Source organism: Astatotilapia calliptera, chromosome 20 (assembly GCF_964374335.1).
Source record: "Astatotilapia calliptera chromosome 20, fAstCal68.1, whole genome shotgun sequence".
NCBI classification, from domain to species: domain Eukaryota; kingdom Metazoa; phylum Chordata; class Actinopteri; order Cichliformes; family Cichlidae; genus Astatotilapia; species Astatotilapia calliptera.
The window spans coordinates 9,665,453-9,680,257 of record NC_137441.1 but is presented as its reverse complement, the minus strand read 5'-3'; the positions used below and the strand labels follow the sequence as shown (position 1 = coordinate 9,680,257).

General features: G+C 41.5%; 1 protein-coding gene across 1 annotated transcript in view; it reads right to left on the bottom strand.

Annotated features, from left to right (window-relative positions):
• Positions 1 to 12,887, bottom strand: part of iqsec2b (IQ motif and Sec7 domain ArfGEF 2b) — a 32,339-nt gene extending 19,452 nt beyond the window's left edge. The window contains exon 1 of the mRNA XM_080294616.1: positions 8,939 to 12,887. Coding sequence (XP_080150742.1) covers positions 8,939 to 9,399 — 461 coding nt within the window. The 5' untranslated portion in view covers positions 9,400 to 12,887. The remainder of the gene's footprint in view (positions 1 to 8,938) is intronic.
• Positions 12,888 to 14,805: the final 1,918 nt, after the last annotated feature.

The following is a 14,805-nucleotide window of genomic DNA, read 5'->3' as shown; positions in this document are numbered from 1 at the left end:
TTGTCCACAAACTCCGCCCACACCATCAGGACTTGAGCAACCGAACTTGGCACGTAGGTACATCTCAGGCCCCTGAAGGTTCTTAGCAGTACATGATAATAAGGCATCATCATGTTGCCTAGCAACCATTTAGCCATGGGTAAAATGACCCGTTTTTAAAATGTATGTACCTATAACTCCTTATAAAAGCATCCTATCATTTTAATGTCGTAACAATAAGATCTCATTTGTACCCACAAAACTTGAATTATGCATGATATATTATGACACCATCACGTTGCTTAGCAACAGGCTAAAATGACCAATTTTCCTATACATATTGAATTATAATATCTAATTCATTGATGCGTAAAGTACTGGGCAAACACTTTGAGTTACCCCCAATTCTTTATATTTCATTAGGAAAATGGGAAATAGGTGCAGTGATTTAGTGAAATGTGCAAGAGGCAGATCTACTGATGTGGAACAGGATGGGTTGTGCTACCCTAAAATAATCTCTTTCCATTTTGCATATGACAATAGCTACAATTAGCATTGAATATGAATTATAAAACTGAACATACTGCGTTTGACCATTAAAAAATGGTTCAGCCCACAGTGTTGAAACGCTTTATTTCTTATTTTCAGTAGCAACTCAGATCTATAATTGAGAGCGTGTGAAACTTGAGACTTTCTAACTGATCCACCTCATGTTGTGTAGCATTCTGGATTTTATACTTATTAGGCGGCATGATTATTTATTATACAGGCTATACAGTACATAACATCAAATGTAACTCAAATGTTTAATTATTTGTGTATATACTTGTAGCATTTGATGTGTTTTACCATATACAGTACATATTACAGAATGTAACACCTGCATATGTGTAAAGAAATGGATATGATTTTCCCACCCCATCTGATTTCCATGCCACCCTCAGAAAATGTATCTAAATCTCATATATAGTATATAAAGCAGAAACAGAGCGTAAACAGTACTAACACATTTATGATACTTTTCTGCAATAATTCCATGAATTTTGACAACATACCCATCACTGTTGCCTGAAATGCATTGGCAAATCATGTCAGAGCCTTCATGTGTTTTACACACTTACTGATGACTCTAATCAAAATGGTCAAATTTGGTTAGTCACTCCATAAGATCTGTTGCCACTAATTTTCAATCCAGTCCTTGTGTTTTGACATACCTCAATCTTTTCTCCCCGTTTTCCTTCTTTAAGAATGGCTTCCTGACAGCCAGGTTCCACTGACAGCATTTCTTATGAGGCTTTGGCAAATAGCAGACGAATCAGCTGAAGGACCAGATGGATCCTTCAAGTCTTCACTGTATTTTTTTTCTTTGAAAATCATCTTGCTGGTGCAAAAACGGCTCACAACTTTTGCATAGTACTGTATATCACTGTTCCAGCCATTGACTGATCTTATTGTTGGGTAGCTTGATCCAAAGTGATGCAATTTATGTGCAAAACGTGAAGGAACTAAAGCTTTAAAATGAAACTACTTGGGGTGAAGTCATGGTTGTGGTTCTGCAAATACTTCATGGGCTTAGTTGACAATGACAAAAGGCATACTCAGTTTTATCCCTTAATCCTCCTGATGACATAACGTTTACATATAACCTAATAGATGTTTGACAGGATTTCACTCTGACTCTGCCCTTTTTAATACTGGCTCAGTCAAAGAAGACACAGATCTACCACACTAAGCAGCGATTCACATCCCATTGCTTTAATTTTAAGAGCACTTTAAGAACTACGAGAGTGGTCGAAATTAGAGCGTTTAAAGATACAATCACGTAGGTGGAGCGCTCGTTTGCTTAGTGCAAATGAATAAAAAGTTCCAATTAGGGTAGCAAAAAACTGTCAGTGGCTATTTTAGCACCATATTATCAAAGAAGACCACCTTTTTCATTCCTGTCTTTATAACTTATACTTCAGCGCATTAAAATGAAAAGTTTAGGCGTAACTTACAAGCACAGATGTTCTATTGTTGAACATTCTGACAAGATGTTACGTCTGAAAGAAATTAAACATTCGGAAAAAATAAACCCGTTGACCTGTTCATCTTCAGATGGAGATGTTGAGATAAGCAGAGGTGCTGTTACGTAAGTCTGAGCCATGCTTGTACACACTGTGTGGTTTTACACTGCCAAGATTTGTATTTTACCAGCGGTAACTAATGCCTCCTGTTAAGAGTATCCCCCCAGTGAGGCAAGTGTTGACAGGCTAATCTAGAATCTGATTTCTGCTTCATGAGCAGTTACGCCTGAATCCCTGAGCGCCATAAAAACAGACACACACACAATCATCCTCCTCCTTCTTCCATAGAAACACAAAACACACATACTACCCACACATAGTATGTACATCTCTTGTTCTATTATTAGCAGACCCACACACAATAGCAAGACAATAGGGAGAGGAGAATAAGATATGAATCAACACAAGTCAAAAGATATTAGTAAAAACAGAGAGGAACAGGAAGTACAGGCTAGAAGAAAAAGTGGTACGTTGGGAGAACGGATGAGGTGGCGTGTATTTAAAGCTGTGAGTTGACAGAGGCTCGAGGTAGGAAGAAGAGTGGGAGGAGAAAGAGCTACGCGAGAGTGGGAGAGGTTGAATACAGAGGAGGGCAAGGGTGAAAATAATCAAGAGAGAAAGAATGAAGGTAAAAAGGATGGAGATGGGGGGGGGGGGGGGGGGACATGATGTGGAGTGATAGTGCTGGATTCAGTGTTTCCTCAAACCTGTGCTGGGCTTGGGGGTGTCAGCGTGTAGGTGAGTGTCTATGTATAGACGAGTGAGCAGAGTGGGAGCGAGGCTCACATGCGGCAGTCACAGGAAGACATTCAGCTTCATCTTTGTGGCAGGTTTACATACCACAGCGCACATCTTACAAAGCAGCCCACAGGTCAGAGAGCACTACCATTTACATCTGTGTGGCTTTCCAGAGTTTTAATGTGAAAATCCATTCGCCTGATTTAATGGTGCGAGCCACTTCAAACTGTGCTTTCACCTTTTTTTTTTTCCTTCTTTTTCTTCACCATTGTCTATGAAATAAGCGTGTGGGAGCGTACTGCGTCATCCCACCTCCAGCCTGACCTGGCTCACTCCTGCTGACAAACAGAGATTTTTGATGTAGCTTCAAGTAGAGTGTGTTTTTATCCCCACCACCACCACCATCTTCCACCAGTTCTTCCACAACCAACCCCCCCCCCCGGTTTTCCACCGCGAGCTTGAGTCTCCTGCTGCTTGGCAACAGGGCGGACTGCCTGTGTGGGCGTCTGGCGTTAAGTGCCAGGCAAAAGCACTGACAAGGAGGGGCATAGTTACAGTTATGATTCAAATACACATACCAGGCACCTGCTGTACCCTGTGAGTCTGAGTGCACGTGTGAGCACTTGTGCACAGGTGTCTGTGTCTGTGTGTGTGTGCGCGCACGCTCTTGATTATAACTGGATATGATTCATCCAAATGAAGAAAAATTAGGCTTCATTTGAATGTGATGTGGGAGACGGAGAAGGAGTAATTCAAGAAACTGATATCACAGCAGATCACCGAAAGGGATATTCTTATTATCCAGAGTATCCAAAGAAACCGCATCCCAACTTTCCAGTGAAACAACATGCACCGCGCGATGAAAACGTGTGGCGGCACTCATCTGTCTTCAATATGTCTCCCGCATCTCCATCAAGTCGTCATTCAATCCCGCTTCTGTCTTTCGCCCTGCTCCTGCTCCCACTCCTACCCTCTCTTCACTTCTCTGTATCTCTCTCTATTCTGTGTCTCTCGCCCACAGAGTTCTTCACAGAAGAGCTCACAGCGTTCCCACGGTAACCAGTCTCCCTTATTCGGCTCCGCAGAACGTGTGCATGAGTGTTTGACAAACATCCCGCCTCAAAAGTGCCACTTATCTGCATCTGAACGAGGGGGAAGACAATGCTTAAAGTCGTGGCCCGAGAAAAGACTTGGGAATCACGCCTCTGTTGGTCAGATGCTGAGTCCGGGGGCAGTACGCGCAGATTGGAGGCGATTTTGACTACAGATTAGATCAAATAGGTCGACTTAGGATAAATGTCTGAATTCCTCCACTGCACAAAGCACTTCAGACCTTGACTACCTCAAGTAGCAGCATGGCACAGGGAATTATGAGTAAATAAAGTTAAATAAATAAATAAATAAATAAATGAATAAAATGTCCAACTGAGTGACCCTGGGAGAAACAGGCGGAAAACATGGGAAGACCTTATAATTCAATCTCTTTCCCAGTGGATTCAGCTGAAGTCCTAAATCAAAATCAATCAATCCAATCAAAGTTGACTAATCTCTGTATGACACTGGCTTCATAATAAACTAGTGCTTTCAATGTTTATTATTCTTATTCTTAGCAAACTATGAGCCACGTTCTTTTCTCTCCTTTATTATTTTAAATGCTACTGTTAAATGGAGGCATTGCTTATTGTTACAATGGCAAAAATGGGAGGTAAGGATCAAATTGTTTTTTGTCTTAAAATGAGTTAAGTCTTCATTTTTGTAAAACTTTCTAACTTTCTAACTTCCAGTCTAATTAATCTTAGAGAAACAAGCTCCAGTTTAAATGATAGAAAGAGTGATGATGAGCAAAACTCTTGATACTATAGCGAGGGGTTCATAATTAGATCCCCAGTGATGACTGGACAGCAGCTTAGCACTCTGTCCTCCTCACTAATGACCAAGCAAGACCCATAATCTCTGCGCTAATTTACAGTACACTTGATGCTGTTAAGATGCAATCTGCACACAGCTGCCCTCAGTAAACAAAGCAATGGTGGCTGCTCCAAACACACGAGGACGGAAAAGGGAGGAGGGTATGTCAGGATCAAGATACAGGTGAGGGGAGCAGGAGGGAGGGAGGGACAGGAATGCAATATCGCAACTGTCTTGAGGACAGCTTTACAGTTTCCACAGCAACTCGCATGCACATTTCACTTCCTGTGGAAATCTTTATATCACAGCTGCTTATTTGTCTCCTCGCCATTTCAAGAAAGTCGGGTCTGATGATACATGCAGCTATAAGAGGAATGAAACTGGGAAGGGATGTTGTTTGAATGAAAGCGGCATGGGTTTGTGCCTAGAAGCACAACAACATACTACTTGAGACAATTAACTTTAACATATTACAGCTATAATTTTATCATTTTCATTTTGCCTATCTATAACATGTGAAGATAACTGCCTCATCAAACCTGTGAATCCATCAGCGTTTCCATATAATCTCTACCCCGATAACAAAAACAGAAGCTAAATCTGTGTGTTTCATCTTAATTATATAGAATATATGCAGAAAGAGGCAGGTTCAGCGGTCAGTCTACACCAGAGATGAAGCACAGGTGCGTGTTTCTAATTGGTCTGGTGATATTTAAAACAAAACATGCATTTTCATGAATCCAGACTCATGCATAGCTAAATATAAATGAACAAAACTATGACTTTTTCTTCGCGTGCATGTATGCAGCCATGAACACTCACTGCACTCAGAAATGGCAAGTAGAAGGCAACAAACACCACCCACATACAGTTGCCTCCCACATACACACGCACACACACATCCATCATTTAAATTTACATCAAGCTAAACTCCATCACTGTAATCATTAGCACCATTACGATATTTTAATTCCCGGCAACATTATTCAGTCCCGAAACCAAAAATATTAACAGGTCTACGATTGGGTTCTTGTGAGATAAACAGCATAAACAGCTGCAGCTTCACTGTATTATTTTTCTAGAAAGTCATGCCAGATCCAGAGAGAATAGATTACCTCCCATCACTTCACACAGCATGTTTCGAGAAGGTCAGTACAGGCTCAGCCGAGCTTACCCACACATTTGCCCGGGGCCAGTTGTATCTGTGCTATCTTTGTTATCATAGGATGTAAAATTTAAGCCAAAAGGCTAAAATGAATACACATTATGAGCTTGATTTTAGCCTCAAGAATGAAAATTCAATCAGGAACAATAACCGTGCTTCAGTTAAAGGCAAGGGGAAAAAGGCAGATGAGCACAGAGGGGAAGAGAAGGAGAACAGCACAAAAGTAATTTCTGCTGCTTCTCTGAGTCATATCTGCAGCAGTGGGAAACAGAAACAGCGAGGGGGAGAGAGTGAGTGTATGTACGTGGGTATGTGAGAGAGAGAGAGTTAGAAACGAAGAGTGAGAGAAGGGGTGGAGTGGGGGTTGTGAAAAGGGGATGGCTTATGTGTAGTAGAGCTACGTAAAATTAGCAAAATTGAGCTCCTTCTGAAATGAAAGGCCATTATCGTTCTCCATATTCTCTCAGAGGAATTAATGTCAATTTCCGAGGGAGTAGTGAACATGCCGTCGATGGCATGTGTGGAGAGGGGAGATAGATGGAGGGATGATGGAATAAAGAGACGAACGGAGACTCGAGCACCTTCACGGGGCTCTTTGGAGCTTCTGAATTCTCCCAGTGTGACAGTCAAAGTGGAGTGAAGAGAAGAAAGATAGCGCAGATCTTTTCTTTTTTTTTTTGCCATTACATAATAAAACTGCTCTGAGTATGAGCACTACTGGGGTTGTCACCAAAACCTCCTGCCTGTCATCCTATGAGCTGTTTGAGCAAACTTACATCCATGTAGCACATAAACAAGGACACAATCTCTCACCCACACAATGAACTGCCACATCTTCACGACATGACAGGCTCTATTGTCAGCACCAGGGTCGCATCAGCTTTATAATAAAGGACATCCCAGGTGATGTCCTGCAAAGCGGGCATACACACTCGCAGGAAAGACACACCGAGGAGACACACACATGCACAGCAGCAGTTGTCACCTCTGGGCCAGTGGTAATTATACTCCAGTCACACTAATTGTCTGTCTTCCTCCCTCTTTCACACATTTTTGCGCACTTACACTAGCACGTGTACTGTATAAACATGCACTTGTTCGCATACACATACATGCGGAGGGTAATACGAAATACATTTGCAGAAGTCTCCCAAAATAACCGCCGCACAGCGAGCTGTGGCAGTGCCCTCAACCCTTCTTGGAGAAGGGACTTCACGTCAAACATCATTTCACCCCAAGGCCTCAGACTCACATTGTTCACACTGCCATTAACAGCAGGAAAAGGATGAAACAGGGTTGCATTTGGGACAGCTGTTTATGATGTGCCGCTAGGAGGAAGAAGAGGAGAGGACTTTGTTTTGATGCAATTCTTGCACGCATGGCTAATAGAAGTGGAGGCGGGTGGGGGATTAGTTTATTCAGTTTCTTTGTCTGAGATCAAAATTGTGGGTTATGTGACCCACACAGAGACACAGGGAAGAGAGGAGGGCTCCTGCTGGAGGACCAAAAACTAATTGGACATAAACAAAGGCAGCTCTCAGAGCCTTGCCTTCCCTTGCCCAGACTCCCCTTTTCATCTCTCCCTCCCTCTTATACACACTCCCGTTGACAGATGGCAAATCAGTGTGTGTGTTCCACCTTTTTCTCTTTTAGACTGAGGCATGCTGAGTAAGGTCGCTCAGTCACTTTCCTCCCCCTTGTCATCCCTTTTCCTCTCCCCCTTCCTCTCCCACATCTTCCTTCTGTCTCTCCCTCTGATCCGAGCCATATTTAGCGTGTCACAAGCACTGACGATAGAGAAATTCATGTTTGTATCTGATCCACTATCAGAGCAGAGCGTATTGTCGCTGACCTAAGCTAATAGGCCAGTTTTGGGCTAGACTGAGTCACAGCCAGACAAGCACAATATGGCTCTGCTGTGCGGGTGACTATTTATTAAATGTGGCACTTCATATGATACGCTTGTCTGATCCTGGATCCAAAGTCAGCTACAATGGCTACAGGCAATTAACAAGGGAGAATCAGCAAGATCTACATTTGCAATTCATCACTGCATTTAACACCCACATAAATAACTAATATGTGCTTCTGTCTAATGACTAAGTCGACCCTAGGGATGAGGAGAAGGGACCAGAGACAACTCTAATCGATAAGGGATTTAGTCAAATCTGAGTCAGTCATTGATAAGAGGATTGGGACCATAACAACTCAGACAGTGAGCGAAATCCAGTAATAACTGCTAAGATGATTGCGTGTTGAGAAATACATATGCACAAGAACAAACGGCTTCTGTTACCAAGACTGCAACAATTTATTTCACAGTGAGCTTTTTCACATGAATTGCTGCCTACTCACAAAGCTTAATGCTTCCAGAACAAAAGCTGACTCTATCTGCATGTGTGTGCGTGCGGGTGTGTGCGTGGTTAAGTAAAAGCAAGGACAGATGCACTTGCTGTTTGCCAAAGCTGTGTTTTGGAGCACTCTAACTTCAGGTCAGCCTTGAGTTTGGGGGGGGGGGGAAAACTCTCTTCGAGACCAAGCAGCCGACAGTTCAGAGCGAGGAAGAAAAGAAAAACACACTTTGAGCAAACAGTGGGTAGATTTTCATCCAGAAATGCTTCTCTTGCCTAGAAAGTTCAGATCTTTATGAAAAAATAAGACTCTCCTGTCTGGGCCCATGTTTTCCTCAGCATACTACTATGCAACTCCTACAGGATTCACATTTAAGACGGAGATCAGTGCACAAATCATCCTCTCTGCAGGCAGAATCATACACAGCATGATGAAATACACACCTTGACCACTTATCACTCCACTCATAATCCTCCAGCACTTAGCATATTTCCTCATGGTGGTGTATTAACACATTTCATCTTAGGTTCAGTCCCATTACTGCGAGGATTATCTGATGCTTCGTACAGCCTGTCATCATGTTGGCCTATGAATGTTCTGCCACACGTAGCTATCATGCAGACTGTGGTCATTACTATAATTTAGAGCCACTTGGACAAGATTATTGACATTCATTACAGACGGAAGATAAAGCCAGCAGAAGAGGCCCGTGTATTCGAGGTGAACTTACTTTCGGCGCAAGGTGGAACTGGTGTTGGTGTCTGTGCTGTCAGTGCGTTCAAGCCGGTCTGTGGTGGAGGAGCCACAGGAGAGACCTCGCGTCAGCCTGGTGTGGGTCCTCCTCTCCCTGCCGGGCGCTGGAGTTGTAGCTGATCCGGATATCACCTGAGTTGTTGAGGTGCTACCATTCCCGCTGCCACCGCTGCCACCAGCACCGCTGCCATGATGGATGGGCAGGGACAGGGGCTGGTTGTGGTTGTAGTTTTGCTCGGGGGTGTCCGTTCCAGGGGTACGCGGGCTGCGTTCCTGCCTCAGGTCCTGGTTCTCTTGGCTGACCCGGTCTAGCTGGCCCTCCAGTTCCTCGATGCGCCTGCGCTGCGTCTCCAGGAGCTTGGCCTGGCTCTCAATGATGTTGTTGAGCTCCAGGAGGTACTCCACTGCCCGGTTTGGGCTCTCTGGGCTGGTATCCATGGTGGGAGCCCTTCCTCTCAGGGTACGACCACCACCAGCCACAGGTTCTACCCCGTGGGGCTGAGATCCACCCTCCCCACCAGCCCTGATGAGTTGGGGGGAGGGAGGGACCAAGAAAGGCTGTGGTGAAGATTAACTATAGGCTTCAGATGTTCAGAAACAGGAACTCACAGATATTAAGATATTGAGAATGTCATAGCGACTACATATCCCCAAACATGAGGGCAAAATTTACCATTATAACATCTTAGTAGCCATTGAAAACGTCACAAAGCCAAGAAGAGAATTTAAAGCTAAAAAAGAAGTTCATGGCACTGTTGAGTGTCTGAGTTCGTGAAGTCCCAGGCATTTTGAAATCGACACGTAGCAGGTAAAGAGTTTGGGGTGTCATGATTAATGTTAATTTACTAAATAAAATGTTTAAAAACAGACTTCCAGGCGGAGAGAGTGACACACATAAGTCTGGTGTAATTTAAGCTTTTCAGAGTTGGATAATGAACTTGCTTCGATGATTGATAGAGAAAAAGAATAAGTAGAATATGAATTTATCCACTGACCTGTGACATACACTGCTCGTTAACTTTAAAAGCTCTGGCACCAGCTTTTGGTTAATTAAAAGAAAAAAACACTTTATGTTTTCATCGATATACAGGGGGAAAGGGGGTGGGGGAGAGGGGGGATACGCTAGTTTTGATCTACCACTAATTATCAGGCGCTGTCAATCATTATATAACACAGAAAAATCTGCTCCTTCCCACGTTGAATATCCCCGCAGTCTGTCATCGTCGCTTTCAACCCATGATTTGATGTGTCTTTAAAGCACAGAGAGTGAGTAGAGGTGGTTTATGAAGTTCATTCTTGAAGTCCGAATCCTCCTCTTTGGTTCGCCAAAACTACATCCCGTTATTAAAAAACGAAACAAAACAAAAAACACAACAAAACAAAACAAAAAATCAAACTAGATCCCAGTATCTGTCTCGCCTTTTCATCCAAGAAAAATGCACTTTACCTCCTCGTCATGCACTCATAAATACTGATCTTCAAGATAAAACTTGTCACCTCTTAAAGGCTAAAACCTAACCGCAAGATTCTGAGGTCCTAAAGTCTTAATGACTGTTTCTAATCTTAAAACTGTACTTTTGTTTTTGCCGCTGGCGTAAAAAAAAATCTGAAATTGGTCGAAAAGAACAGGGAGCGTCCTTTCCTACTTATCTGACTCTCAGTGGCAGCAGGTCGGTAATCCATGCAGGAGAGTAGCGCTGAGTCTCCTGTGAGGTGGCGCAGAAACGGAGAGGATTTCGCTCCTTGAGCGTCTGAACCGCAGCGTTGCGTGCGCCTTTTCCTCTGGAGCGCATCACAGACAAGCAGGCAAAAATAAGGAAGTAACTTCCGGGCAAAGTTTTCAAAATAAAGGACGAACTGTCGAGAATAAAGTACTGACTTGGGGTGAAAGTCAGTTGATTTGTGGGCAAAAACAAACACGAATTATTAAAAAAGGCGCAAATTAATAAATTAAGGTGTCCTGAGTGTATAAGCTACAGAGCGATGATTTTCATACAAGATCACTACAAACAAATGCCACAGTCGGTGCAATGGCTAAATATTTCCACAACTTCCACAACTAATGAGCACTGATTAAAAATATATTAAAGGTTAAGCTACCAAACAGTGTAAACTGAAAGTTTATCTTTTGCTTAAAAAATATAAAAGAAAAATTAACGCATCACACAGTCAGTTAAACTTGATGGATTTCAAACTGTCCACTTATGAAGTATATTATGGGTCCATTTCACCTGCCGTAATGGAAATGAAAGTGCCAGAGGTGCACTGCTGAGGCCAAACCCCCAAAAAACGAAAAGATTTTGCGGTGGTCACAGCACATTCCTCTCTCTTCGTCCCTCCTGACGGATTTGACTGTGAATGTGAAAATCTCCTATATGTAAATGGAGTCAACAAAATATCCACAAAAACACATTAAAACTGTTTATTGTGTCTTCTAAGAAAACAAAGACAATATTTTAGGTATAAATGAGACAAAACAAAGTTGCACAAAATACATACAAAATAAATATAGAAATAAATAAATACAGAAAAAAAATACAAAAAAATACTTTAAATTACTGGACAAGACTGATTTCAGCTATCACTCTTAGGAGAGCTTAAGTTAAGTCTCAAGACTGTGGAAGAGATAATCAGGAATTCTCTGATTCTATAAGGAGAGCTGGACGTAGAAGGACTTCAACGCAGCAGAAGGACCAGTATCTGCTCCTTTGGTTGAGGAAAATGAGGAGGAGCACTGCCGGTGGCCTATAAAATGACATCCGTGTTTGTTTCCGATCAAACTGTAAAAAGCAATTTTACGAGGGTGACATGAGAATCTGACATCCTTCACACAGACCAGCACCATGTTATACTGTAATGATTGAGCGCTGCTTTCAAATTTCTATTATGCACATGCCTTCAAAAAGGTTTTCTTTCTTTGCAGTTGACAGAGAAAGACATTTTCTTTGGGTCGGTTAATAGTTTTCTGCAGGAATCTGAATGACTAGCCTAGCTGGTAAATAATACGTCTGTCATTCTTGGTCATTATTTCACAGTCTTCTGAGACAAACGCGCGCAACTTAAGAGCTAATTAATTACCTCTAAACCAGGATATTTCAGCATATTAACGACCCATTTCATCCAAAAGTGACACCTTTATTCATACCTCCACACTGTGCAGCACAAAGAAAACGGCATTCAATTTTTTCCTCAGATCTCACAGGTCCTATTACATTTGTCAGATAGTGAATTTAGGAATGCAGCTTTCAACAAAGGAGCGCAAAGAAGACATTTTATATTGAAAATACTGCGAGAATCTCATTTTCTGTCTTTGTAGCTTTACGCATTCCAGGAACCCTGATGAGCGCCTGAATCCGTGGTGTTCAGGTACGAAAACAATACAGTGCACTGCAACACATTGCAGGTGAAACATTGCCCCTGTCGTGTCAAATAACTCCCTGTTATAACATTGAAATTGCTATATTTGAAGTCGTGATTTAATCCACTTCTATAAGACAATCTCCTGCAGCTGAAGTGAAAGCAGCGCTGTTATTACTGTCGTTTTTTCTTTTCTTTTTTCCATTTTGCATCTGAGCTGATTTGAACAGAAGGATGCGGCTTAGGACAACACGAAAGAAAGACAGGCCTCAGAGCGCTGTTATTTTTAGTGTCAGTGCTTAAGTGCTCATATCTACGCTAAGACTCTGTAAATTCACCCGCTTCTCTCCCTGCACAGCAGCTTGGACAGGTGAGGTTGCCTCACTGTACAGTTAATACTCCACTGAGGAGTGAGGCTGTATGCAAAATGCATGCTCTAGCAAGGCTAGATGAATGATTGATCTGGAAATGCTGAGATTTCAGCCTCTTCGTGGCTCTCATTCACCACTAGTTAAAGAGCTTACATCTGATTTATTAACAGACATCTCACCCACATATTGCATCTGAGTATCAGGCTGCATTTCCCCTTCTCTCATTCACACACACACCTTCATCTTGTGAAATCCCACCTCACATAAATATACTGCTGTCTATGTTTTTGCTGCCATCTGCTGTCCATTATGTGGACCGAGGAAAGGAACACCATCATGACCACAGAGGAAATTGGTTCAGCAGTTTATTTGCACTTTTATTAGTGTGTTTACAGTTCAGCCATACTTAGGAAATGAAGAAAAAAAAAAAAGAATATTGGCAAACATTTATTTTTATATATATATATATATATATATATATATATATATATATATATATATATATATATATATATATATATATATATATATATATAAAAAGGTCTTATATATAGGCTACCTAGCAACACTGTATGGCCGTTGGATGGAGAATACAGTATGTCCGTTTGGCTGCTGTAATGTCTTTCTGCAAACAGACAGGGAACACCACGCTTTTTATTTCTCTGCTTTGTTCCTCTGGGTACAAATGGAGGAATGACGTCACTTATGGCATCAACCTTTAAATGATTATGGAGTGCTAACAAATAACAGCTGTAACAGTCTGTGTCTCCAAATGCCACCGTAGAGAACCAACGTAATATTGCTTTAACATTTAAATAACATTAATCCATTGTGTGTGTTTACGAAAATGGCGTGAAGTGACTGTAGCTTTTCCTCCTAATGGCTTATCAAGAAAACCTGAGTATATCAAAAAAGATAATTTCATAGAAAAATAACATCTCACAGTATCCATTCAACTTGGCTTCTGTTTTTTCCCCTTCAACAGAATATTTTAAAAAAAAGAAAGAGAGCAAAAGAAAACGATGTGCTAATTTGTCACCTCAGATGCAACACCGAGCTCAGATTCTGCAGATTTTTTTTTTTTTTAAATATATTTTTGTGGGGCCTTTTTTTGGCATGACTTAAATTACTAAACAGCCCACACACTTCTAGTATGAGAGACCTCAGAGCAAAGGTTTTCACAGTAAGAAAAATCAGTGGTTAGGATAAAGTGGTTTATGTTACCAAGGCAACTGTACGTGGCACGATGGGCACAGCACTCTTTAGAATCTAGATAGTGGTTTTGTACTGACCCCACATACACAATATTTAACAGTACTTGAAATATGCACGCACCTGATGCATATTTTGGCATCTTTTGCTGACTTCTGAAGTAGGGTACGACACAGAGCATTCTAATCCACACCCAAGCAGCATAATACAAAACATTCATGTATAAATAGGACGGCTACAATATAGTTCTTAGTCTGTTTACATTTTTAGCCTTCACAAAAGCTAGTTCTCACATTATTTGTCATCACACAATAATAAATAATATGAATAGTTAGCTGTTGTTTGTAATATCTAGATATATACTGCATATATTCAAATGTTTAGACATATTATAATATATATATATATTTCAATATAAATCCAGTTCCATTTAGTATAGTATTTACAGTGCTTTCTGTTGTCTACAGATATTTACAGAATATACCGTTGGCTTTTAAAAGGGATTTGCATTATCACAATCAAATATAGAACAAGATTACAAGTTGAGGCAACACAAAGAGGATGCTGTACAAACACTGACTCCTCTCAGGCCAGATAGATGCGGCGCAGTGGATATGGATTACTGATTGCATTATTATTGCTCAATATCTTCATGAGGTATAAGTGAATTTCTATGTTGTGTTTAAACAGTAGGGGATACTTAAAGGGACAGCTTGACTGAATATCAAATGTATTGTTTTTCCTCTGGCCTGCAGTGCTATTTATGCTGATAAATCAGCAGCAGTGTCTGTTTCCAGAATCCATAACAACAAATGCCTCAAGGCGCTGTAAGCTGAGATGCTCACAGTACTAAGAAAGAAATCTGGTGATCCTCTATGAGCAAGCAGCTGGTGATGGTGGAAAG